At 42.2% G+C, this 27,598-nt stretch overlaps 1 protein-coding gene across 1 annotated transcript in view; it reads left to right on the top strand.

Annotated features, from left to right (window-relative positions):
- The window catches only part of LOC122554760 (ciliary microtubule-associated protein 2-like), a 36,239-nt gene extending 13,892 nt beyond the window's left edge, over positions 1 to 22,347 (top strand). Inside the window, exons 3-10 of the mRNA XM_043700136.2 lie at positions 9,422 to 9,592; positions 14,166 to 14,288; positions 14,868 to 15,005; positions 17,260 to 17,400; positions 18,985 to 19,152; positions 19,278 to 19,400; positions 19,774 to 19,901; positions 22,076 to 22,347. Coding sequence (XP_043556071.2) covers positions 9,422 to 9,592; positions 14,166 to 14,288; positions 14,868 to 15,005; positions 17,260 to 17,400; positions 18,985 to 19,152; positions 19,278 to 19,400; positions 19,774 to 19,901; positions 22,076 to 22,115 — 1,032 coding nt within the window. The 3' untranslated portion in view covers positions 22,116 to 22,347. The remainder of the gene's footprint in view (positions 1 to 9,421; positions 9,593 to 14,165; positions 14,289 to 14,867; positions 15,006 to 17,259; positions 17,401 to 18,984; positions 19,153 to 19,277; positions 19,401 to 19,773; positions 19,902 to 22,075) is intronic.
- Positions 22,348 to 27,598: the final 5,251 nt, after the last annotated feature.

Genomic DNA, 27,598 nt, shown 5'->3' on the forward strand with positions numbered 1-27,598 from the left:
ATGTACTGTGCTGTACTGTTCTATGTTCTATGTCTATGTTCTATGTTCATTATAGGAAATATGTAGATGCTTTAGAGAGGGTGCAGAGGAGATTTACCAGGATGCTATCTGGATTGGAGGGCTTGCCTTATGAAGGGCGGTTGAGTGAGTTAGGGCTTTTCACACTGGAGAGAAGAAGGAAGAGAGGTGACTTGACAGAGGTCTGTACAAGGTAATGAGAGACATAGATAGAGTAAGTAGCCAGAGACTTTTCCCCAGGGCAGAAAAGGCTGTCACAAGGGGTCATAATTTTAAAGGGATTGGAGGAAGGTATAGGGGAAATGTCAGAAGTAGGTTCTTTATGCAGAGAGTGGTGGGTGTGTGGAATACACTGCCAGTTATGGAAGTAGAGTCAGAGACATTGGGGACATTTAAGTGACTGCTGGACAAGCACATGGATGGCAGTAAATTGAGGGGTGTGTAGGTTAGGTTGACCTTAGATTAAGATAAATGCTTGGCACAACGTTGTGGGCCAAAGAGCCTGCAGCCCTGCCGAGTTTTCACCATCCCTCCAGACCTCCCCCTCACTGAGGACGAACGATCAGTCCTCAGCAAAGGACTCACCTTCATCCCCCTCCGTCCATGCATCAATGAATTTAATACACACCGTGACATCGAACAATTCTTCCGTCGCCTCCGCCTCCGAGCTTACTTTCACAATTAGGATTCTCGCCCACCTTCCGAGGACCCCTTCGCCCACCTCCAACACACTGCATCCACCTGGACACCCCGCGCTGGCCTATTACCTGCCCTCGACCTCTTCATTTCCAACTGCCGCCGGGACATTAACCACCTCAACCTGTCTACCCCCCTCCCCCACTCCAACCTCTCACCCTCACAACATGCAGCCCTCCAATCCCTCTGGTCCAATCCCAACCTCACCATCAAGCCAGCGGATAAAGGGGGCGCAGTGGTAGTCTGGCGCACTGACCTCAACACCGCTGAAGCCAAACGTCAACTCGAGGACACCTCTTCCTACTGCGCCCTCGACCATGACCCTACCCCCCATCACCAAACCATCATCTCCCAGACCATACAGAACCTCATCACCTCAGGAGATCTCCCACCCACAGCTTCCAACCTCATAGTACAGGAACCCCGCACTGCCCGGTTCTACCTCCTTCCCAAGATCCACAAGCCTGACCACCCTAATCGACCCATTGTCTCAGCGTGCTCCTGCCCCACTGAACTCATCTCTACCTACCTCGACACTGTCCTACTCCCCTAGTCCAGGAACTCCCCACATATGTTCGAGACACCACCCACGCCCTCCACCTCCTCCAAGACTTCCGTTTCCCTGGTCCCCAATGCCCCATCTTCACCATGGATATCCAATCCCTCTACACCTCCATCCACCATGACCAGGGCCTCCAAGCCCTCCGTTTTTTTCTCTCCAGAAGTCCCCAACAGTACCCTTCCATGACACTCTCATTCGTTTGGCCGAACTGGTCCTCACCCTTAACAATTTCTCCTTCGAATCCTCCCACTTCCTCCAGACCAAAGGGGTAGCCATGGGCACACGTATTGGCTCCAGCTATGCCTGTCTCTTTGTTGGCTACGTAGAACAGTTGATCTTCCGTAATTACACCGACACCACTCCCCATCTCTTCCTCTGCTACATTGATGACTGCATTGGCGCCACCTCGTGCTCCCGCGAGGAGGTTGAGCAATTCATCAACTTCACCAACACATTCCACCCTGACCTTAAATTTACCTGGACCAACTCTGACACCTCCCTCCCCTTCCTGGACCTCTCCATCCCCATTAATGACGACTGACTTGACACTGACATTTTTTACAAACCCACCAACTCCCACAGCTACCTGGATTACACCCCTTCCCACCCTACCTCTTGCAAAAATGCCATCCTGTATTCCCAATTCCTCCGCCTCTGCCGTATCTGCTCCCAGGAGGACCAGTTCCACCACAGAACACACCAGATGGCCTCCTTCTTTAGAGACCGTAATTTCCCTTCCCACGTGGTTAAAGATGCCCTTCAACGCATCTCATCCACACCCCGCACCTCCGCCCTCAGACCCCACCCCTCCTACCGTAACAAGGACAGAACGCCCCTGGTGCTCACCTTCCACCCTACCAACCTTCGCATAAACCAAATCATCCGCCGACATTTCCGCCACCTCCAAGAAGACCCCACCACCACGGATATATTTCCCTCCCCACCCCTTTCCACCTTCCGCAAAGACCGTTCCCTCCGTGACTACCTGGTCAGGTCCACGCCCCCCTACAACCCACCCTCCCATCCGCTGCCACCGCAGGAACTGTAAAACCTGTGCCCACACCTCCTCCCTCACCTCTATCCAAGGCCCTAAAGGAGCCTTCTACATCCATCAAAGTTTTACCTGCACATCCATTAATGTCATTTATTGTATCCATTGCTCCCGATGCGGTCTCCTCTACATTGGGGAGACTGGGCGCCTCCTAGCAGAGAGCTTTAGGGAACATCTCCGGGACACCCGCACCAATCAACCACACCGCCCCGTGGCCCAACATTTCAACTCCCCCTCCCACTCTGCTGAGGACATGGAGGTCCTGGGCCTCCTTCACTGCCGCTCCCTCACCACCAGACACCTGGAGGAAGAACGCCTCATCTTCCGCCTCGGAACACTTCAACCCCAGGGCATCAATATGGACTTCAACAGTTTCCTCATTTCCCCTTCCCCCACCTCACCCTAGTTCCAAACTTCCAGCTCAGCATTGTCCTCATGACTTGTCCGGACTTGTCCTACCTGCCTATCTCCTTTTCCACCTATCCACTCCACCCTCTCCTCCCTGACCTATCACCTTCATCCCCTCCCCCACTCACCCATTGTACTCTATGCTACTTTCTCCCCACCCCCACCCTCCTCTAGCTTATCTCTCCGCGCTTCAGGTTCTCTGCCTTTATTCCTGATGAAGGACATTTGCCCGAAACGTCGATTTCGCTGCTCCTTGGACGCTGCCTGAATTGCTGTGCTCTTCCAGCACCACTAATCCAGAATCTGGTTTCCAGCATCTGCAGTCTTTTTACCTCCTGTGCTGTACTGTTCTATTTTTATTTTTACATATAGATTTGGATGAGAATGTGTCCTGATTAGTAAGTTCACAGGCATCACAAGACTGGAGGAGCTGTGGATAATGAGGACGATTGCCAGAGGATATGGCAAGTTATGGATAGGCTGGAGACTTGGTGAAGAAATGGCAGATTGAGTTTAATCCAAATAAATGCAAGTTGATGTAATTTGGGAGATGTAATACAGGACAGAATTAGACAGTAAATGGTAGAACCCTTAATAGAGTCATAGAGTCATACAGGATGGAATCAGGCCCTTCAGCACAGCTTGTCCATACCAACCACGTCTCCTAAACCGAACTAGTGGCATTTGCCGGCATTTGGCCCATGTCCCTCTAAACCCTTCCTATTCATGTACCGGTCCAAATGTTTTTTAAATGTTGTAACTGTACCTGTCTGTACCACTTCCTCTACCAGTTTGTTCCATGTGTGCACCACTCTGTGTGTGAAAATGTTACCCCTCAGGTCCCTTTTAAATCTTTCCCCTCTCACCTTAAATTATGCCCTCTATCTTTGGATTCCCCTGTCCAGGGAAAAGATGTGGTCTATTCACCAAATATCCATGGCCCTCATGATTTGATAAATCTCTGTAAGATCACCTCTCAGCCTCCTACAGTCCAAGGAAAAAACACTCCCAGCCTTTTCAGCCTCTCCTTTTAACTCAAATCTTCCAGTTTCAGTAACATCCTTGTAAACCTTTTTTGCACCCTTTCCAGTTTAATAATAGCCTTCCTATCGCAGGGTGACACAAATTGTACCAAATGTGTCTTGGATAGCCATTACATGATGTCCCAACTCCTGTACTCAGTGCTCTGACCAAACATGCCAAATGCTTCTTCACCACCTTGTCTACCTGTGATGCCACTTTCAAGGAACTATGTACCTGCACCCTGAGGTTTCTTTGTTCAACAACATTCCCCAGGGCCCTACTATTAACTGGTTTGTTATACCAAAATGGAACACTTCACATTTATCTAATTTAAACTCCATCTGCCATTTCTTAGCCCCCTGGCCCAGTTGATCAGGATCCAGTTGTACTCTTAGATAACCTTCTTCACTGTTTACTCTACCATCAATTTTAATGTAATCTGTGACTTACTAACCATGCCTCCTACATTCTTGTCAAAATCATTCTTTAAAATGAGGAACAACAATGAAACCAGTACCGATCCTTGTGGCACAATGCTGGTCACCCAACTCCTGTCTGAACAACAACTCTCTACCACCACCCTTTGGCGACTACTTTCAAGCCAATTTTGTATCCAGTTGGCTAGCTCTCCCTGGATCCTGTGTGACCTAACCTTGCTCACCAGTCTACCAGGCAGAACCTTGTTAAAAGCCTTGCTAAAGCCCATATGGACAACATCTACTGCTCTGTCTTCATCTATCTTTTGGTCACTGCTTCAAAAAACTCAATCAAGTTTGTGCGACATGATTTCCCACACAGAAAGCCATGCTGACTATCCCTAATCAGTCTTTGTCTCTCCAAATTCATGTAGACCCCTGTGACCAGTGGAGTGCTACAAGGATCAGTGCTGGGCCCTCTACTTTTTGTCATTTACATAAATGATTTGGGTGCGAACATATGATGTACAGTTAGTAAGCTTGCAGATGACACCAAAATTGGAGGTGTAGTGGACAGCGAAGAGGGTTACCTCAGATTACAACAGGATCTGGACCAGATGGGCCAATGGGCTGAGAAGTGGCAGATGGAGTTTAATTCAGATAAATGCGAGGTGCTGCATTTTGGGAAAGCAGATCTTAGCAGGACTTATTCACTTAATGGTAAGGTCCGAGGGAGTGTTGCTGAACAAAGAGACCTTGGAGTGCAGGTTCATAGCTCTTTGAAAGTGGAGTCACAGGTAGATAGGATAGTGAAGAAGGCATTTGGTATGCTTTCCTTTATTGGTCAGAGTATTGAGTACAGGAGTTGGGAGGTCATGTTGCGGCTGTACAGGACATTGGTTAGGCCACTGTTGGAATATTGCGTGCAATTCAGGTCTCCTTCCTATCGGAAAGATGTTGTGAAACTTGAAAGGGTTCAGAAAAGATTGACAAGGATGTTGCCAGGGTTGGAGGATCTGAGCTACAGGGAGAGGCTGAACAGGCTGGGGCTGTTTTCCCTGGAGCGTCAGAGAATGAGGGGTGACCTAATAGAGGTTTACAAAATTATGAGGGGAATGGATAGGATAAATAGACAAAGTCTTTTCCCTGGGGTTGGGGAGTCCAGAACTAGAGGGCATAGGTTTAGGGTGAGAGGGGAAAGATATAAAAGTGTCCTAAGGGGCAACTTTTTCTCTCAGAGGGTGGTACATGTATGGAATGAGCTGCCAGAGGATATGGTGGAGGCTGGTACAATTGCAACGTTTAAGAGGCATTTTGATGGGTATATGAATAGAAAGGGTTTGGAGGGATATGGGCCGGGTGCTGGCAGATGGGACTAGATTGGGTTGGGATATCTGGTCGGCATAGACAGGTTGGACCGAAGGGTCTGTTTCCATGCTGTACATCTCTATGGCTCTATGACTCTATGACTCAGATCCCGCTCCAACAGCTAACCTACCACTGGCATCAGGCTCACTGGTCTCTATTTCCCTGGCTTTTCCTTGCAGCCTTTCTTAAATAATGGCACATCATTGGCCACCCTCCATTCTTCCAGCATCTCATCTGTGGCTGCTAATGATACAAATATCACTTCTAGGGGCCCCACAATTTCTTTCTGAGCTTCCCACAATATACTGGGATACATGTGATCAAATCCCAGAGATTTATCCACCTTTGCAAATGTGAAGATCTCCAGCACCTCTTCTGTAATGTGGACCACTATTTATCTCCCTAAGATCTCTAGCTTCCATGTCTTTCTTCACTGTAAATATGCAAAATATTCCTTTTGGATCTCACCCATCTTCTGTGGTTCCATACGTAGACAGCTTCATTGATCTTTAAGGGGTCCTACTCTTTTAAACAAAAAGATATGAGCAGAAAAATCAAGACTCCCCCAAAACCATCCAAACAGACACTCCTGGGATCGGGACAGCACTGGGTAAAATACAGAGATAAGTTTACTCTATATTTAAACAGAAAGGAAAGTTTCCTTGACTCTTGAAACAAAAATAAAGTCCCTTTGACTCTGGAAGATCAAAATCAATAAACAAATGCAAAGAAAATGGCTTTCCCCTGATTCAGTCCCATCAACCACTTTGGCTTAGGGACAACAAGGGTTTGAAAAGTAAACTAAACCTTCCCTGACTTGTTCAAAATCAAAGGAAACTAAAAGAAACCAAAATGCCCTCTTGTCTATCTCAGTCAAACACACCTAGGACAGGGACTACAAGGGTCTAAAATTCAAAGAAAAGTTCCTTGACTCATTTCAACCAAGAATAAAATGCCCCTCACCCTGACCCTATCAAGCACAACTGGGACAAGGACAGTATGGAGATGAAATAAAAGCCCCCTTGACTCTTTCGGGGAGTCCAAAATCAATTTGAAAGAAAAATGAAACAGCCCTTTCCCAGGCAGAAAACCGCGAACAATGCAAGCTTAAAAAGTCGAATGGAAACTTACACTACTAACTCAAATATCACTGTTTGAGAAACGATGCACTCCAGCCCATTGGCTATGAAAGGCTACACTGTACTGGTGACCACTGCGTGCTCCTGATCTCGGGACACTTGACTGTGGATGTAACCGTGAAAGAGGGGCAGTCAGAACTAACGCACCCCTTCTCTGCTCACTGCCTTCAACTGTCAATGGCCATCTTGGCCAGCCCAGGAGCAAAGCCGCGGGAAGGTCCACAGACCTGTCAGCCCCTCCACACCGGATGACCAAAGAAGAGGATCGTGGGGCTGAAGTGCAATCAAATGTTTAGCAGCAGCCCTGTCAAAAAACCAATAAGTTTAACAAATGAGCACACTTCACATAAATGTGAGAAAACCATGTCTTCCATGCCACAGAACGTACACATGGTCTGGTGCCCAGTAAGTATGTTGCACGGGACTGATGCACACAGCACTCTCCACTCCACATACCTGATGTAAGGGTGAGGACTGCTTTGTAAAGGGACGTCTACAGGGGATCTTCACCGCTGGAGGGCAAAACATCACACCAAAGTGTGTCCAGGGAGAGGGCAAAGGCGTAGCAGTGGAGAGTGCGAAGCATCAACCAATCCAGATAGCACCTCTGTGCCATTCGAAAGGATATCCCTGAGATGGCTCACATTGTGGGAACGAGTCTGTAGCGTGGGTAGTGTGGGACCAACATCGAGTTCTGGTTAGACAGGGATCAGCTTGTCTGGATGTCCACCACACGCCTCAAGTGCACGTGAGGTATTGGGGCTGAGTACCTTGACCGTCAGGCTTTGGATGACTCGGGTGGTGGATAGACACCCTCTCAGCCAACTGTGCTGGCGTCAACCAGCCTGCTCCTCTGCTAAAGGCCCCTATTCTCTCCATAGTTACTCTTTGTCCTTAATATACATCTAATCTCTTAGAATTCTCCTTAATCTTATCTGCCAAAGCTATCTCATGTTCCTTTTTGTCCTGATTTTGCTCAAGTGTTTTCCTACGCCCCCAGTACTCAAGGGATTCATTTGATCTTGGCTATCTATACCTGACATATGCCTCCTTCTTTTTCTTGGCCACATGCTCAATATCTCCTGCCAGCCTTTCCCTTTACACTAACAAGTCTGAACTGTCTTTAAATTGCTTTTGAAAGCCTCCCACTTGCCAGACATCAACATGCACAAAGATCTAAGTGTACGGATCCACAGTTCCCTGAAAATGGCCATAAAAAGTGGATACGGTAATCAAGAAGGCATGAGATATGCTTGCCCTCATCAGTCAGGATAGAGAGCATAAAATGGGCAAAATTATGTTGCAACTGTATAGAACTTTAGTTAGGCCACATTTAGAATATTGCATATAGTTCCAGTCGGGATCTACTAGCAGTATAGAATCTTTGAAACACAGGATCCCCTCAGCACAGAAAGAGGCCATTCAGACCATTGAATCAGCACCAACCTAAGACCATCCCAGCTGCCTCACAGCGCCAGGGACCTGGCCTTTGGTAACTGTCTGTGTGGAGTTTGCACATTCTCCCTGTGTCGGCATGGATTTCCTCTGGATGGTCTGGCTTCCTTCCACAAGGTAAAAACAATGACTGCAGATGCTGGAAACCAGATTCTGGATTGGTGGTGCTTCCTACCCTGTCCTTGTAACCCTGCAATTACTATGGCTAATCCACCTAGCCTGTACATCCCTAGACAGTACAGACAATTCAGCATGGCCATCCCACCTAACCTGCACATCTTTAGGCTGTGGAAGGAAACCAGATACTGGATTAGTGGTGCTGGAAAAGCACAGCAGTTCAGGCAGCATCCGAGGAGCAGTAAAATCGACGTTTCGGGCAAAAATTCCTGATGAAGGGCTTTTGCCCGAAACGTCGATTTTACTGCTCCTCGGATGCTGCCTGAACTGCTGTGCTTTTCCTGCACCACCAATCCAGAATCTGGTTTCCAGCATCTGCAGTCATTGTTTTTACCTTGTGGAAGGAAGCCAGACCATCCAGAGGAAATCCATGCCGACACAGGGAGAATGTGCAAACTCCACACAGACAGTTACCAAAGGCCAGGTCCCTGGCGCTGTGAGGCAGCAGTGCTAATCACTGATTCACATGCTGCCCTAAGCTTTGAAGCCCCATGATATGGAGCTTTGGAGAGGGTACAGAAACAATTTACCAGGTTTGGTTTGGACGGTATTAGCTATGGATGAGAGATTGGACAAAACTTGGTTTGATTTCACTTGAATGTCAGGGGATAAGGGGCGACTTGACAGAAGTTTATAAAATTATGATGGATAGAATGGATAGACAGCATTTTTTTCCCAGGGTGGAAATGTCAATTACTAGGGGACATAGGTTTAAGGTGAAAGGGATCAATTTAAAGGAGATGTAAGGGGCAACTTTTCTTTTACACAGAGATTGGAAAGTTCCTAGAATACATTACCAGTGGAGGTGGTGGAGGTGGATACAATAGCAATGTTCAAGAGGCATCTTAACAGATATATGAATACGCAGGGAGTAGAAGGATATGAACCACACAGAGGCAAAAGGTTTTTATCTTAAAAGGCATCAGGTGTCAGCGCAGTCCTGGTGGGTTGAAGAGCCTGTTCCTCTGCTGTACGTTCTTTGACACAACCAACTAGCATCGCAGAACAGCTAAAATCAGTACCTAATTGTATGCCCATTCTCTACTGCAATAAATTATTTCTTAATTGTTGAAAAATTGATATTGACAAGAATTAAATTCTCTTCCAGGAAAGAAGATTGGCACCTGGCTACTATAATGTGGACACAGGAGACTTCAGTCACAGCGAGGTTTCCCGTAAAGCAGCAGGTCCTGGGTGGGAAAGAGCATATGAAGTAGAAAGGTTTGCTCAGACACCACAGTCATTCTATAAAGAACAAAAGCTAAAAAAGAAGTTCTTGGTAAGTAATGTTTTCACAGACTATTTTATTCATGTTGTTCTGATCCCAGCTAATGTTACTACTGGACAAGTCAGATGAAAGACTGAAATCAGGCTTGATAGATCATTTTTTTTGTTTCTTTTTGGCAATGTGGTCTTTCACTGAAACATAAAGCATGAAATTCCAAAGATTTGGTTTCGATAATAAAACAGAAGTTTATTACACAAAAGGAACAAGATAAAGTAAAATAAACCAAGCTATTTACATTTAACATAATTTAAAAGGCTTCGAAACATGATAAAATACAATATCCCAACAGTAATCCTTTACAGTATTCAAACACACAAGAGAATTCCCTTCTCTATCACATCCATATGTGTGACTGAGCTGTTGCTTTTGATTCTCAGTTTCAAGAGTTCAATAGCCTACTTCCTATTTAGTCACAACTGAACTTTAACTTTCTCAGCTTTGAATAACTCCTTCAGGGTTTGAACCAAACGTGTTAGCTCTGTAACTTTCAAACTAAACTCTTGCTGCTGAGGTAACCTATTACAGGTACACAATCCTTTATCCGACATCCTTGGGGCCAGTTGTTTTTCAGAATTTGGAATTCTTCGGATTTCGGAATAAATAACATTTTCACAGTGAAGTTTTAAAAATTACCTAACAGCAGATGCTCGTGTGAATAGTATGAGCGCTGAGACTCAATTGACGCCTGCCCGTGCTGGGTCACGCCACCACATCTCATCTGAGTAAAATGATTTGAGTGGCCGTGGAGTTGGGTCACCTGTTCACATACCAAAATGATGCTCCATAAAAATATTTTGTGTAACAGAGCTTTTTGGATAAAGGATTGTGTACCTGTACTAACATTTCTAAACTAACTCCTTTTTCCAGGAGAATTCTTACCATTAACTTCAACCATGGCATCTGTGAAAAGAAACCAAAAGCTTTTCCAAGCTATACTTCTTCTCCCAAGCAAAATAAGTCAATCTTTGATCCTTCTAATAGATGGAAGCTTAATGCATGGCAAAATTTACTCTGTATAGCCTCTTAATGCAAACTAATTTCCATTAGCACTCCAGGAACTCTGTCTCTCATTTTGTTTCCAAAAAGCAGAATTACTGACAGGTTAATCATTAAATCATCTTATAAACAGTGTTAAAACCCACATGCCACTAGTTCAATATTCAAACTTCAAAATAAATAATACTACTATATATATAAATTACTCACCTTACATCATAACATTTCCTTATTCTCTTTGAAATGGAGAAATCTTTCAAGTTAAGACCTTTGTTCATTAGCAGTACATATACACCAAAGCCCAAATTATAGTCTACCTCTTTAAATGTATCTGGGTGCTGTTTTTTGAAGTCTAATTATTTCCTTGTTTCTAATTTAAAACATAAGTTTTAAACACAAGTCCTGTTGTTATAAAAGCATGTTTAAACAATAAGTTAGAGTATTAGATTATGACTGATACTTAGTACAATGCAATAAGATCTGAGTTGAAAAGTGTGTTGCTGGAAAAGCACAGCTGGTCAGCTATGCTTCATTTTAGCATAAGCCCTTCATTCCTTATGCTTGAAATGTTGATTCTCCTGTTCCTCGGATGCTGCCTGACCCGCTGTATTTTTCTAGCACCACACTTTTCAACTCTGATCTCCAGCATCTGCAGTTCTCACTTTCTCCTTATAAAATCTGAGTGCCTGGTTTATGCTTTTAACCAGAGGGTGCAAAGTTATGCTAGCAAACAGAATAATTTCTGACCTGTTGCGATGTACTTTCTTACAGTTCCTGTACAGATTGTTAAGTGTTGACTGGGAAATTAATTTCTCTTTAAACATGTGAAATCATAGAAACAAACACAGAATACTGGAAAACTCAACAGGTCTGGCAGCATCTGCAGAGAGAGAAAAACATAGATTAAGATTTACAGCAGCTGCAGCATATTTATTTTAAATAAAGAATCATCAAACTGAACTTCACATTTTAGAGATTTACTAAAATCATCATCAGCTAAAAGTGATACACTAAGCAACAGGAAAATGTGTTCATCATTAACTACTTAATATTAACAGAACACAATTCCACTTCTATATGTTACTCCAAACTTTCAGCAGAAATGTATAGTCTTTTGTTTAAAAATCCCAAGTTCCTCCCAGTTGAAACTGGACCCGTTCTTCCTGCCCCACAAGTATGAATTTTGCACTGTCCTTTTAAACTCCCTTTCATCCCATCTTCAGAGCATAATTTAATGGACTTCCACTGGCAAAGTACCCTCTGGTGAATCTAGTTTTTAACTGTCCACAATCTTTGTTTCCTTGAATAGGGTTCAGTCCTCAAAGAACTCCACATGATTAATCACTTCTCACTGCCCCAGAAAGACCTTTCCCGACACGGCTATAATATTTTCCAACCTCTTCCATTGGGCAGAGGATACAAAAACTTAAACACATGGACCAACAGGTTCAAGATTAGCTTCTTCCCCATTGTTATTAGATTTCTGAATGGACTTTGCAAATTTCAAATTTAATGTTGACCGAGCTCTCCGTGCACCTTCTTTGCAGCCATAACATTGTATGCTTTGCTCTGTTCTATTACCCTAATGCACTTTGTATGGTATAAGCTGCCTGTATTGTGTGCAAAACAAAACTTTTCACTGTACTTAGGCACATGTGACAATAATAAATCAAATCAAATCAAACCAAATCAGCTCTTTTTCTCCGTCTGAAGATAATTTAAACCATAATCATCTTATAAAGTGCAGCATCATAACAATTAGAGAGACCTGGCTAAGACATAAAGAGTCTGGGGTGAATGTTGAATCTTTTATACTTCACAAAAGAATTACAAGCTAAAAGCAAATATGGCTTGTTCATTATCAGCAAAACTTTGCACCAATTAATATAATAGTATGCTTTTAAATCAAAATTAGGACAGCCATCTTGGGTTCCATTCAGGAACTAAAAAAAATAGAATTCAAGAGAAATACTATATTTCCCAGCAAAAATGTTTAATGTCAGAATCTTTGAAGGTCAGTACAGGGAGTCGGATGAGCTGGTGAGGAGTCGAGTGGAGTTATGGCCAAGGTTTTTACCTCTCCTCTACCTACACATTCCTAATTTCAGCCATCAGAGAGACATTGGTAAAGGTGACCAAATGTCCCTGTTCTGTCTAAATACTCCTCATTTTTCATTTAATATCCCTCTGCCTAACAATTTCCGAAATCCAAATCTCCTAATTTTCATTTTTCCTTCTTTTAGGATGTAGAAACTGGCCCTTGTTCGAGGGAGCCTGTGTGAAATGCTATACCTCTTCTTTTAAACAAGTATCACAGCAAACTGCATTACGTTAAAATGACCTCTCCCCCTTTCTATCTCCAAAGAAACTGCCATATTTTTTGCCACCAATAGCCCTCCATTGTTGGTTGTACCTTTTAAACCATCTACAGAATAGAACGCTAATTCTGGCTGGATGTATTCTGGGAATTGACATCACATGGCCTTCAATCTTCCATTGCCCCTTCCCCAGATTCCTGGCATTGGTTGATCATCATGTCAGTCATCATAGAGACCCGGTTTCTTAACGTTTTTCACTGAATGCCTGTTTTGACTTCTGAAAATCTGGTCACTCCAGAGATCAAATCCTTCTTGGCATTCCCCTGACTTCCCCCTCCTAATGCATCCCACCCCCATGTGGAGGGCTATTTGCATTTGGTCAAATATGGCATCCTAATTCATATCTCTTAGAATGTTTAAAATCGCACAACACCAAGTTATAGTCCAACAGGTTTATTTGGCAGCACGAGTTTTCAAAGCACTGCTTCGTCATCAGGTGGTTCCTGCAAATCTTAGAATGTGGGATCTTAGCATTGCAAAAGATTAAAATTGTGTCTGGTGTCCTTGTTCCTCTGAGATTAGTTCAATCCTCCTAATGATGTAAGTTTCCATGTTAAGTAAGTTTAGGCAACTTCAAATCTTATGTCCCCAAAATTAATTTTATGCAACTCAAAATAGGATTGCAAAATGTCATAATATTTCACTTTTTTTTCAGAGAGTTAATTTTTTTAGTCTCCTTTATTGAATTTCCTGGGGACTGTAAATTGTGCTAATCTTGTAGTAAAATAGGAAGTGAAATGGAAATATTTGCTATATCTTTATTGGTGGTGTTACATTAGCTAGACTATGTATGTTTTCACATATTTTTTACCTTATGAGGACATGGCTGGCTTTCAATCAATGCTTTCTGGTTCAATGAGATTTTCTCAGATTCGGAAAAACAATGAGATTTGCTAACACATCATAATCGAGGCAGGGATTTTACCATGCAATAGAAATTCAGGAGAAATCCAGGCCATCCATGGCACTGGATGCAAAATAATTGGAACAAATATTCTATTCTTTAGAACAGATAAAACTCACTTCACTAAAAACAATTTTGAAATCTGAGAATTTGGTTTAAATTCTGCTGAACATGATATTTATATGAAATTTTGTTTAGACTCTGTGCAATTTGTAAATAAGAAAAGGAAAGCCTAGCAGTCAAAATTGAGGGGAAAAAAAACATTTTTGTTTTTTTTTAACTGCAGGAAACAAACCTTGGCCCAGGCAAATATGAGATCCCACATTTCCTTGACTTATTACAGAAGAAGAATCCTGGAAGCAAAGGCATTTGTGACACTAACGAGGAGCGCTTTAAACAGCAGAAAGATGTAAGGATTTAAATTATTGCCTTTTTAGACAACTTCTGATGCACATTTCTGTAATATGCAGATAACAAGGTAATGTAAAAAAATAAAAATGCACATTTTCAGTGAATTCAAAGGCAACATTTCTGCCTTTGTATATTGACATTAAAATAAAACTTCTACAGAATCAAATCCATGTTACTTATATAAAGATTTATAGAAAGTTTACAGAAAGTTTTTAGAAAGAGTTTATAGGTCTACATTTATTGCATGACTGTTCATATCTACCTCAATATGCCAACAATTTTGACTATTATTCTGCTAGTCTGCTCTGCTGGTTGACCATAACAGCTTTGAAACTGAAAATACCAGCAGAGTGCAGAATGCCAAAAAGTTAACCTTACACTCTTTAATACTAATAAGTATATAGTTGTTAGCAATATTATGCAGAATTGTTTGTTGCTGAACTCATAAACATTATTTTAAGAACGGTGTTAACCTGAAAGACACATTTTTCATGCTGCATCTAAAAGAGTTAATTCTTATCACATCAGAATATAAAGTGGAAATGATTACATTGTTTTTACTCTGGTCTTTTTTCAGATTGGTAGCCCAGGTCCCGGTACATATGGAAAGGGTGGGATTCCTACTGCAGTCCTGGAGGAGAAAGCAAAGATGTCTTTTGGGTCACAAGGAATAATGGATTCAAAATCTGCAAAGAGCCGAACACTTGATACATTGGTAAGGATATCATTCTGTTGTATTCCTTTAAAGAATCACAGGTCATAGAGTCATAGAGATGTACAGCATGGAAACAGACCCTTCGGTCCAACCCATCTATGCTGACCAGATATCCCAACCCAATCTAGTCCCACCTGCCAGCACCAGCCCATATCCCTCCAAACCCTTCCTATTCATATACCCATCCAAATGCCTCTTAAATGTTGCAATTGTACCAGCCTCCACCACATCCTCTGGCAGCTCATTCCATACACATCCCACCCTCTGCGTGAAAAAGTTGCCCCTTAGGTCTCTTTTATATCTTTCCCCTCTCACCCTAAACCTATGCCCTCTAGTTCTGGACTCCCCGACCCCAGGGAAAATACTTTGTTTATTTATACTATTCATGCCCCTCATAATTTTGTAAACCTCTATTAGGTCACCCCTCAGTCTCCGCGCTCCAGGGAAAACAGCCCCAGCCTGTTCAGCCTCTCCCTGTAGATCAGATCCTCCAACCCTGGCAACATCCTTGTCAATCTTTTCTGAACCCTTTCAAGTTTCACAACATCTTTCCAATAGGAAGGAGACCAGAATTGCACGCAATATTCCAACAGTGGCCTAACCAATGTCCTGTACAGCCACAACATGATCTCCCAACTCCTGTACTCAATACTCTGACCAATAAAGGCAAGCATACCAAATGCCTTCTTCACTATCCTATCTACCTGTGACTCCACTTTCAAGGAACTATGAACCTGCACTCCAAGGTCTCTTTGTTCAGCAACACTCCCTAGGACCTTATCATTAAGTGTATAAGTCCTGCTAAGATTTGCTTTCCCAAAATGCAGCACCTCGCATTTATCTGAATTAAACTCCATCTGCCACTTCTCGGCCCATTGGCCCATCTGGTTCAGATCCTGTTGTAGTCTGAGGTAACCCTCTTCGCTGTCCACTACACCTCGAATTTTGGTGTACCTCTTATGCTCACAACCAAATCATTTATGTAAATGACAAAAAGTAGAGGGCCCAGCACTGATCCTTGTGGCACTCCACTGGTCTGTTTGCAATTATATGTTGCTTTTCATGTAAAAAGGTTTCTCAAGGCACTTCACACGTATATGGCTGTCAAAAAATGTTTCAACTAAATAAGCATTTCACAATTTCCTTTAGATTACAGTGTGACTATACTGTGGCTTAAACTGGTATATTTTGTCTTTTTTATTGTTGAAGAGACATTTTAAGGCAGGGGTGGTGAGCAGTCTAGCAGACCCACTAAACAGCTTGTGAAGTCAAGGGTTTTTTCTTAAAGTTGGAACAATAGAAGCAACCTGAATGGGTGTGGGCAAGCTCTCACAGAACCAGGATTTTTTTTAGTTTTTAGTTTGCAATAGTTGCTGCTCAGATCTTAAAGTGGAAGCTATTTTTTCTCTCTCTTGGTAACAGCCATAACCTGTGTGTTCTCTTCCTGCTGCTGGAGTTGCACATGAGACAATCTGTTTTCTAAATTTGCCTTTTGCCAAGAGTATGTTTATGGGATGTTACTATATTGGAAGATTAATTAGTAATAGTTACTGCATCTATTATTCTGTTAACTTTTCCAATAGAGTTAATTCCTTTTTTTGTGTTGTGGTTTAATGTTAGTGGATGAATAAAGTGTGTTTTGCTTTAAGTCCAGTAGTTTGACCAATCAAATTGCATCTGGAATGCAACATCTTACTTTCACCTTTAAAAAAAGAAGTTACCGTCCATCTTCTGAATATTTTGAGGGGGTTGGTCTGTTCCATAACAGCATCAAAATGAAGAAAAAAAAAAGGATCAAATGTATATCTACTTTGATTCCTCCAAGATAACCTTTTGTTTCATTGCTTATGCAGTAACACAGTGAAGTAGATTGTGCACCAATTGTAGAACCTATCAATTTTCATTACGTTGATTTCAATGGAAATGAAAAAACAATGAATAGAAGATCAACAACAAAAAATGAAAATTGCCTCTTTTTTGCATTGAGTATCTGGAATCAAAAACTCACTAACATATGAAATTTATAAGCCTAGTAATGACTGTTGCCATTATTAGTTGAAAATAATGTTTCTATGATTTCTCTTGTCTACTATTTTAACAAGATCTATCCTGTTGTAAATACTACCATCAAAATCTAAATTATAGGCAAAAGAATGTTTAATGAACACTTCTACACTAACGTCAACAACAGTGATTTTCAAACTAATCTCAGATTATGTCCTTCAATTTAGAAATATACCTCATACTTTTCCAGGGTTGTGACTTGGCACCAAATACATATGATCTTGGGAACAGCATAGATAAATTACTGACACGGGTAGTCAGTAAACGTGGCCCCTATGATCTCTTTACTGGTGAAAGGAGTGATCGGATAAAAACTGGGCATCTTGCAACGGTATGTATGTACAATAGTCAGATTTATCACAAATTCACAACTTTATTTTTTACTGAAGCTTTAGGTCAGCTTTTAGATATCTTCAATGATCTCATTGAAGACAATGAAGCATTGAGTGCTGCATTATATGAGGTCTGAATTTGATAGCTCCTGTTAATGGGTTGGAAATGATCAGTACACGGAGTCACAATGCTAGGATAAAGAGGCTGAAGGACAGTCCTAACTATTTTTTTCCTTGTGCTTTATTTGCATTAATATAAACGTATAGGCATCAAATAAACAGTTCACTAACTTGTCCTTCTGAATTTAGGGGCTTGGTCATTGATCTGGTCTGTGAATAACATCAGGAGTGTGGGAATTGTGAGAGGTGAGGGAGTAGAGATGGGGTGGTGGTAGCCTGCAGTTTCATTGTTAGGAGAAGCATTATTTCAACATTGAAATAAGCCCTCTGTTATTCCTATCTTCAGTCCATCACTAATTTAGCAACAGTCAAAAAAATCTGCAAATCAATTGTAGTCTGTTCCTCTACTAAATTAGTTTTTATTGGATCAATTTTATGTCTAAATTTTGGGCTCTAAGTGCCAATCCATCTATGCTGATGGCATGAAAAATGTCTATTCCTCCATGGGTTTTCAGAATAATGCAATAATGTTGTCTCAGTCTCTGCTTCCCAGTCCACATCATAAAACTGGCTATAACCTTGCCTTCGTTGTTACTAACTTTGGGTAGATTTATACAATAAAAGAAAATGGGAAAAGTTCCTCTGGTGGAAATATACACTGGAACAGATATTTCATACACAGTACAGACCTGTTGTCAGTTTAAATGAGATTTGTTACACAACTCATCAGTTTGGTTGGGATGGGTAAGGTAGGGCATGTAATCTGATCAGCTATTCCCTATTTAATAACAGCTTGCAGCATCTTAAAGAATAGAATGAGTGGGAAAAATTCCAGTGAAGCAAGAGGCAGGATGATATTAACCACACATTACCTTGGAGGTCTGTGTGCCAGGAAGGAAGCCTCTGATGGGTGACAGTGCCAGATAAAACTAGCCAGTAAAAATGGCAGGAGGTAGCAGAGCATAGAAATACTACAAACATTCTACTGAGATCCTGTCTGCAATGCGGTAACGTAATGACTTCAAGAGGACCTCATTATCCTTTCCCGTGCTTCTCTCCTTGGACAGTGGTGAGGCTACATGTCAATTGGACAAGTGCATACCCAATCCTATCCCTCAAGATGCTCACACTTATTACTGCACCAAGAAAGACAAGGGCAGCTCGTTCATGGGAACATCAGAACCTCCAAGCTTGTTTCTAAATCACACACCATCCTGACTTGGAACTATATCACTGTTCCTTCATTGTCACTGGGTCGAAATTCCTTCCTAACAACTAAAGTATTGTGGAAATAAGCCACAATTTCTGTCATATTCTGCAAAATGCATTGACTATTTAACAATTTGCAGCCCATGCCTAAATATAAACATATTCAAAAGTACACAAACCATGCAAGTTTTAACTTTCACTACAACAGGAAAGATCTGAACAAATGATGGAAAGAAACTTTCTCTCTTTTTAAGGATCCACTGAATCTCTATCCTGGAATGTATAAAACCGAGTCATTCATTGATGATCTTTTAAGTTCAGCAAAGAAACAGCATGGAAAGTTCGGTACGGTTCAGCAGTACCCATTTCCCCCAGTAGAGAGAATATTCTACACTGGACTGAATATATTTCGACCACAAGTTGTAAGTCTCCAGGGCTCCGCTTTAATACATTTCTCCTGAAAATCAGTTGGTGTTTACTTTGTTGTGTTTCACTTGATGTGGTGATGATTCTCTTCATTTCTATTTGTTCTTATGTGATTCAATAGGGTAAGGATACATTTTATGATGTGAAGCAACTTTCCAAACCAGAAAATCGAAAACCGCCTCCCTTTCTGTCATCCACAAGCCGGGGTGGTCGTGTGCCTGTCAAATTGCTCACTTTTAACCCAGTAAGTGTGAGACTGTTGGATGCCAGATTGAATGACCCACAGTGAATGTTGTCTACAACATCTAAGGTGCTGCCCAAAGTGAACTGGATATACCCAATTGTGATTTTATATGTCGCCAGGAAATGTTAAAGGTCGGATTTATGATTAAACAGAGGAACACAGCTCCCAGACATATTTCAGACTATGGGGATAGCATACCTTTATTTTGAAGAGTTTAATGTGTCAAAATAAGTGACATTTTCAACAAGAATGCAGGAAAGTTGTTTGAGCTATGCTTACGAAAATGAAGTTTCCTGTAGGAGATGAGAGCTTAGCCATATGATGGGAAGCTTGTTTTATTAGTGGACTAATTATTAATATTGTTTTGTCACAGAACAATGTTGGTGTAGGTCGCTATGACCCTGGTAAATATGATCCAAAACCAGCAAAAGTCTGCCAGTCACCTTTCAAATCCAAGACTCAACGTTACCTCAGCAACATAGAAAGGGACAGGTTCCTGCTGTAAGTTTACATCCATTGAATTGAGCTCGTTATAAAGAATTTAACTTGCACTTGGTCTTATGTATTTGTTACTCATGGTCAAGTTAAACGAGATCATTTTATGTCACTGACCTATGCTATGACCTTTTTGAAAAAATTTTTAATCCAGAAGAGCTCTCAACAGTTTATTTTTCCTCATTACCAATTCACTTGTGTTTTTTTTTGTCCTATAACTAACACCAGTAAAGTCAATCTATTTCTACTTGCTGAGAAAATTATGAAAATGTGATCAGTTGTGGTTTCCTTGATGTAATGAATCCAGACGTGGTCATGATCTGCATTCCCAAATTAAAACACTTGGGCTTTCTCAGCTTGAGTTAATTGAGAGGAGAAAGTGGCATTGTTGGGATGTCATTGGACCAGTATCCAGAGACCCAGGTAAATGCTCTGGAGACATGGCAACTGGTGGCATATAAGACCAGTAAGCTCAACACCACCTTGATCTGCACCCCAATCACCATCTTCCAGTATCATTCCCTACACCACTAATGCACATGCTGCGATATCTACCATCTACAAGCTGCAGTGCAGGAACCTCTCGAAAGTGCCTTCCAAACTTGTGCCCATTACCTCCTGGAAGGACAAAGGCAGAATAGAGGAGATTAACTTTGGTCAAACTGTAGCTCAATGGAAAAAAGATCAGAAAGAGTTAGCTGGTTGTATCTGCCTGGTCACACTGTAGCTATCCAAAGACCTTGATCCACAGCTGGCAGTTTAAGGTTGTAGCTGGTGTCTTCTTTTGGAAATACTGCTGTGGAAACTAAACTCTTCCTTGAAAAATTTGATGTCTGCTTACAGGAATGTAGATGCGGCAAAGTCATGAAAGCGGTGTAGACTGGACCTGTGCATCGAGATCATGCAGAATCACTTGGGAACGCCTGGAAAATCAAACTTTCCAATAGGCAATATCCCATATCTGGGGTCCTCCAGAAAACTTGGGAGAATTCAGAGAGTTTAGATTAGATTACATTACAGCTTGGAAACAGGCCCTTCAGCCCAACAAATCCACACCAAAGCGCAACCCACCCATGTCCCTACATTTACCCCTTACCTAACACTACGGGCAATTTAGCATGGCCAATTCACCTAACCTGCACATCTTTGGACTGTGGGAGGAAACTGGAGCACCTGGACGAAACCCACGCAGACACAAGGAGAACGTGCAAACTCCACACAGTCAGTCGCCTGAGGCGGGAATTGAACCCGGGTCTCAGGCGCTGTGAGGCAGCAGTGCTAACCACTGTGCCACCGTGCCGCCCACTTAATTTACTTAAACATAGTAGCTATTCAGAAAAGGGTAGAGGATCAAAACCTCATCAAATTCCTGGATAATTATTTTACAGACTAATTACTTAACACTGATTCCACAAACTACCTATAACATCCCCTGGTTCAACAGTCTGATAGCCCCCATGACCGGACCCACCATTCACCCTACCCCAACTTGACCCTGATAGACTTGATATCGAGCACCCACTGACTGCCTGACCTGACCCAAGCCTGCTGGACCTGACATTTTCCCATGCTATTGACTGACTCAATTTAACCCTTCAACCACTACGATTCATGGTTCAAATCTGCTGGACCTTTGGGACCTTTAACTCCTAAAATTTGGCAGCAAATGTGATCAGAAAAGGAATGAGTCTTGGCTTGCAAGGTAAATGGTTGATTTCAAAATGTATTACCATTGGCCAATTCGGTTCTAATGGTAATCAGGATATCTGGGCTATTCAAACTCAGCAGACACAGTGATAGAAATGTAGAGAGAGCAACAGCTTCTTCTCCCAGCTGTTCTGCTGCAATGTGCCCTTGGCAACACACACAAAGCTTGGCTAGTCTCATGACTTCTCACTAACTGCCATCAGAAGTTCAAAACCTCATTGGATATTCCAGAAGTTATCTTTGATTTGCTCATGCCGGCACAGTCTTCTGAAGAAATTTAACATCTTCTATCTAAGTAATTAACTTCGGAATAGTTCAGTTTTCAGCGAGTGAAGATTGTGAATACCTAAATTTTGATAAGGCAGGAAGAAAGTGGTTTACACATTTCACTTTAGTGAATCAGGAATGATTGATAATCTTGAACAGGTGTGAAGTATCTTTGTTCTATAACAATTCCCCTTTTCTTTCTTTAGGGAGCGTCTGGGATCTGGAAAAAGATCAGATCAAGATTGAAAACACATTTTAAGCCTTAACCTATCTGAATAAATATCTCAGCAGATTTACCAAAAAATACTTTCACAATAAATGAAACACAAAATTATGCTACATTTCATTCAAAGGTAGCTTGTTTGAAACATTTTATTGAAACATACAAGATTTGCAGTGGATTTGATAGGATATATTTGGAGAGATTGTTTCCCCTTACAGGACAGTCAAGAAACAGAGGGCATAATCTTAGAGTAAGGGGTTGCCCATTCATTCAAGACAGAGATGAGGAGGATATTTTTCCTCTCATTGGGTAGTAAATCCATCAACTTATTTGAGGGTGGATCACGTATATTGACGGCTGTGATAGATTTTTAAATAGTGAGGGAATTGAGGGCTATGGAGATAAGGCAGAAAAATGAACTAATTGAATGAAAGAGCAGAATTGATGGCCCAAATGACCCACTACTTCTTCTACATCGTACAATTTTATGACATTTCTTGGATTTTATATTTGAGTAACTCATGGGATAAATAACTTGAAAGTGAATTGTGAACTGGCTCAATCTCGCCCTCTTATAACTGTTTCCTTGTTAATTTGACAGTTTAGACAAATCTTTCACTGTAAAGACTGAAACAAAATAGTTACTCAAGGATTTGGCTGTTTCAGCATTACCCAATATTAATTCCCCTTTCTCATCCTGCAAGGGACCTACGTCTACTTCAGCCATCCTTTTCCATTTTATGTATTTATAAAAACGTTTCCTACCTTTTTTAATGTTCTGTGCTAGTTTGCATTCATAATCTATCTTTCCTTTCTTTATTGCTTGCTTCGTAGTTTTCTTGTTGCTTTTTAAAGTTTTTCCAATCTTCCTGTTTCCCAGTATTCTTGGCTGTTTTGTAAGCCTGAGCTTTTAGTTGGATGCCTTCCTTCATTTCCTTGATTATCCAAGGCTGGCTCTTCCTCCCCTTGCTATCCTTGTTTTTGACTATGCTTGTTACATCCTCAAAGAACTCCAGTAAATTTGTCAAATACGACCTTCCCTTCATGAATCCATGTTGAATCTGCCTGATGGAACCCTTTCCATCCAGATGTCTCACTATTTCTTCTTTAATGATAGCCTCCAGCATTTTCCTGACTAGTTATTAAGTTAACTGGCCTATAGTTAGCTGCCTTTTGCCTACACCCTTACTTAAACAGCAGCATGACATTCACTGTTTTCCAGTGACCAGAATGTACTTTTCTTGAAAAGTCTCTGCTTGAAAAGCACAGTGAAAAATCTCTTTGAAAGTCCTCCATTGTTTTTCAACTGTTCCACCATATAACTTGCAAGCCCAGTCTAATTTAGCTAACTCCTTCCTAATCCCTTTATGTTTAAGCATAACACCCTGGTTTTCGAAGATACTGTTTGTATCTGAAACTCGATCATACAATGATCACTCTTTCCGAGAGGATTCTTAACTACGAGATCATTAATTTTACCTGTCTCATTGCACAGTACCAGATCTAAGACTCCAAGCTCTCTCGTAGGTTCAGTAACATGCTGTTCAAGAAAGTAATCACGGTCACGAACAGCTAAAAAAAGTTTCTGGTATTGAGACCGGCTCTAATGCAACGAGGGGTACGTTGGGTTCCAAGAGATCAATTATGTTAGGGGATTCTCTAGTCAGAGGTACAGACAGACAATTCTTTGGCCAGCAACGAAAATTCAGAATGGTGTGTGGCTTCCCTGGTGCCAGGATCAAGGATGTCTCAGAGAGGGTGCAGAATGTTCTCAATGGGGAGAGGGGCCAGCAGGAGGTCATTGTCCACATTGGAACCATTGATATAGGAAGGGAAAAGGTTGATATTCTGAAGGGTGATTACAGAGTTAGGCAGGAATTTAAAAAGGAGGTTCTCAAGAGTAGTAAATTCTGGAATACTTCCAGTGCTACGAGCTAGTGAGGGCAGGAATAGGAGGATAGAGCAAATGAATGCATGGCTGAGGAGCTGGTGCATGGGAGAAGGATTCACATTTTTGGATCATTGGAATCTCTTTTGGGATAGAAGTGACCAGTACAAGAAGGACGGATTGCACCGAAATTGGAAGGGGATTAATGTACTAACAGGGAGATTTGCTAGAGCTGCTTGGGAGGATTTAAACTAGTAAGGTGGGGGGGGTGGGACCCAGGGAGATGGTGAGGAAAGAGATCAACCTGAGACTGGTACAGTTGAGAACAGAAGAGAGTCAAACAGTCAGGGCAGGCAGGGACGAGGCAGGACTAATAAATTAAACTGCATTTATTTCAATGCAAGGGGCCGAACGGGGAAGGCAGATGAAGTCAGGGCATGGTTAGGAACATGGGACCGGGATGTCATAGCAATTACAGAAACATGGCTCAGGGATGGGAAGGACTGGCAGCTTAATGATTCAGGGTACAAATGCTACAGGAAGGATAGAAAGGGAGGCAAGAGAGGAGGGTGAGTGGCGTTTTTGATAAGGGATAGCATTACAGCTGTGCTGAGGGAGGATATTCCTGGAAATACATCCAGGGAAGTTATTTGGGTGGAATTGAGAAATAAGAACGGGATTATCACCCTATTGGGATTGTACTATAGACCCCCTAATAGTCAGAGGGAAATTGAGAAACAAACTTGTAAGAAGATCTCAGCTATCTGTAAGAATAATAGGGTGGTTATGGTAGGGGATTCTAACTTTCCAAACATAGACTGAAACTGCCATAGTGTTAAGGGTTTAGATGGAGAGGAATTTGTTAAGTGTGTACAAGAACATTTTCTGATTCAGTATGTGGATGTATCTACTAGAGAAGATGTAAACGTTGACCTGCTCCTGGGAAATAAGGCAGGGCAGGTAACTGAGGTGTCAGTGAGGGAGCACTTTGGGGCCAGCGACCATAATTCCATTAGATTCAAAATAGTGATGAAAAAGAATAGACCAGATCTAACAGTTGATGTTCTAAATTGGAGAAAAGCCAATTTTGATGGTGTTCGGTAAGAACTTTCAAAAGCTGATTGGGGGCAGATGTTCGCAGGCAAAGGGATGGCAGGAAAATGGTAAGCCTTCAGGAATGAGATAACGAGAGGCCAGAGAAAGTATATTCCTGTCAGGGTGAAAGGAAAGGCTGGTAGGTACAGGGAATGCTAGATGACTAAAGAAATTGAGGGTTTGGCTAAGAAAAAGAAGGAAGCATATGTAAGGCATAGACAGGATAGATCATGTGAATCCTTAGGAGAGTATAAAGGAAGTAGGAGTATACTTAAGAGGGAAATCAGGAGGGCAAAAAGGGGACATGAGATAGCTTTGGCAAATAGAATTAAGGAGAATCTAAAGGGGTTTTACAAATCCAATAAGGACAAAAGGGTAACTAGCGAGAGAATAGGGCCCCTCAAAAATCAGAGCTGAAAATGTGTTGCTGGTAAAGCACAGCAGGTCAGGCAGCATCCAAGGATCAGGAGAATCGACGTTTCGGCATAAGCCCTTCATCAGGCTTATACCCGAAACGTCGATTCTCCTGTTCCTTGGATGCTGCCTGACCTGCTGTGCTTTACCAGCAACACATTTTCAGCTCTGATCTCCAGCATCTGCAGACCTCACTTTCTCCCCTCAAAAATCAGCAAGGCGACCTTTGGGTGGAGCAGCAGAAAATGGGGGAGATACTAAACAAGTATTTTGCATCAGTATTTACTGTGGAAAAGGATATGAAAAATATAGAATGTAGGGAAATAGATGGTGACGTCTTGAAAAATGTCCACATTACCAAGGAGTAAGTGCTGATGTCTTGAAATGCACAAAGGTGGATAAATCCCCAGGACCTGATCAGGTGTACCCGAGAATTCTGTGGGAAGCTAGAGAAGTGATTGCTGGGCCTCTTGCTGAAATATTTGTATCATCGATAGTCACAGGTGAGGTGCCGGAAGACTGGAGGTTGGCAAACATGGTGCCACTGTTTAAGAAGGGCGGTAAGGACAAGCCAGGGAACTATAAACCAGTGAGCCTGACGTCGGTGGTGGGCAAGTTGTTGGAGGGAATCCTGAGGGACAGGATGTACATGTATTTGGAAAGGCAAGGAATGATGATAGTCAACATGGCTTCACAAACTTGACTAAGTTTTTTGAGGAAGTAACAAGAGGATTGATGAGGGCAGAGGGGTAGATGTGATCTATATGGACTTCAGTAAGGCATTCAACAAGGTTCCCCATGGGAGACTGGTTAGCAAGGTTAGATCTCATAGAGTACAGGGAGAACTAGCCATTTGGATACAGAACTGGCTCAAAGGTAGAAGACAGAGGGTGGTGGTGGAGGGTTGTTTTCTAGACTGGAGGCCTGTGACCACTGGAGTGCCACAAGGATTGGTGCTGGGTCTACTACTTTTTGTCATTTACATAAATGATTTGGATGTGAGCATAAGAGGTACAGTTAGTAAGTTTGCAGATGACACCAAAATTGGAGGTATAGTGTATCTCAGGTTACAACAGGATCTGGACCAGATGGGCCAGTGGGCTGAGAAGTGGCAGATGGAGTTTAATTCAGATAAATGCGAGGTACTGCATTTTGGGAAAGCAAATCTTAGCAGGACTTATACACTTAATGGTAAGGTCCTAGGGAGTGTTGCTGAACAAAGAGACCGTGGAGTGCAGGTTCATAGCTCCTTGAAAGTGGAATTGCAGGTAGAGTGAAGAAGGCGTTTGGAATGCTTTCCTTTATTGGTCAGCGTATTGAGTACAGGAGTTGGGAGGTCATGTTGTGGCTGTACGTACAGGACAAGGGTTAGCATACTGTTAGAGCATTGCGTGCAATTTTGGTCTCCTTCCCATCGGAAAGATGTTGTGAAACTTGAAAGGGTTCAGAAAAGATTTACAAGGATGTTGCCAGGGTTAGAGGATTTGAGCTACAGGGAGAGGCTGAACAGGCTGGGGCTGTTTTCCCTGAAGCGTTGGAGGCGGAGGGGTGACCTTATAGAAGTTTACAAAATCATGAGAGGCATGGATAGGATAAATAGACAAAGTCTTTTCCCTGGGGTGGGGGCAGTCCAGAACTAGAGGGCATAGGTTTAGGGTGAGAGGGGAAAGATATAAAAGAGACCCTAGGGGCAACCTTTTCACACAGAGGGTGGTACGTGTATAGAATGAGCTGCCAGAGGAAGTGGTGGAGGCTGATACAATTGCAACATTAAAAGGCATTTGGATGGTTTTATGAATAGGAAGGGTTTGGAGGGATATGGGCCAGGTGCTGGCAGGTAGGACTTGATTGGGTTGGAATATCTGATCGGCATGAACAGGTTGGAACAAAGGGTCTGTTTCCATGCTGTACATCTCTATGACTATGACTCGATGAGTTCTATGAACTCCAATTCAAGACTGCTCTCTACTGACTTGATTCGCCTAATTAACGTGCATGTTAAAGTCTCCCGTGACTATCACTGCTCCATTCTTACATGCATCATATATTTCTTGATTGATCGCCTGTGTCACTCTAGCATTATTATTGGATGGCCTATAGACTACTCCC

Source organism: Chiloscyllium plagiosum, unplaced genomic scaffold (assembly GCF_037043375.1).
Source record: "Chiloscyllium plagiosum isolate Xiang-an unplaced genomic scaffold, Cpla_swu_hap1 HiC_scaffold_9, whole genome shotgun sequence".
NCBI lineage: Eukaryota > Metazoa > Chordata > Chondrichthyes > Orectolobiformes > Hemiscylliidae > Chiloscyllium > Chiloscyllium plagiosum.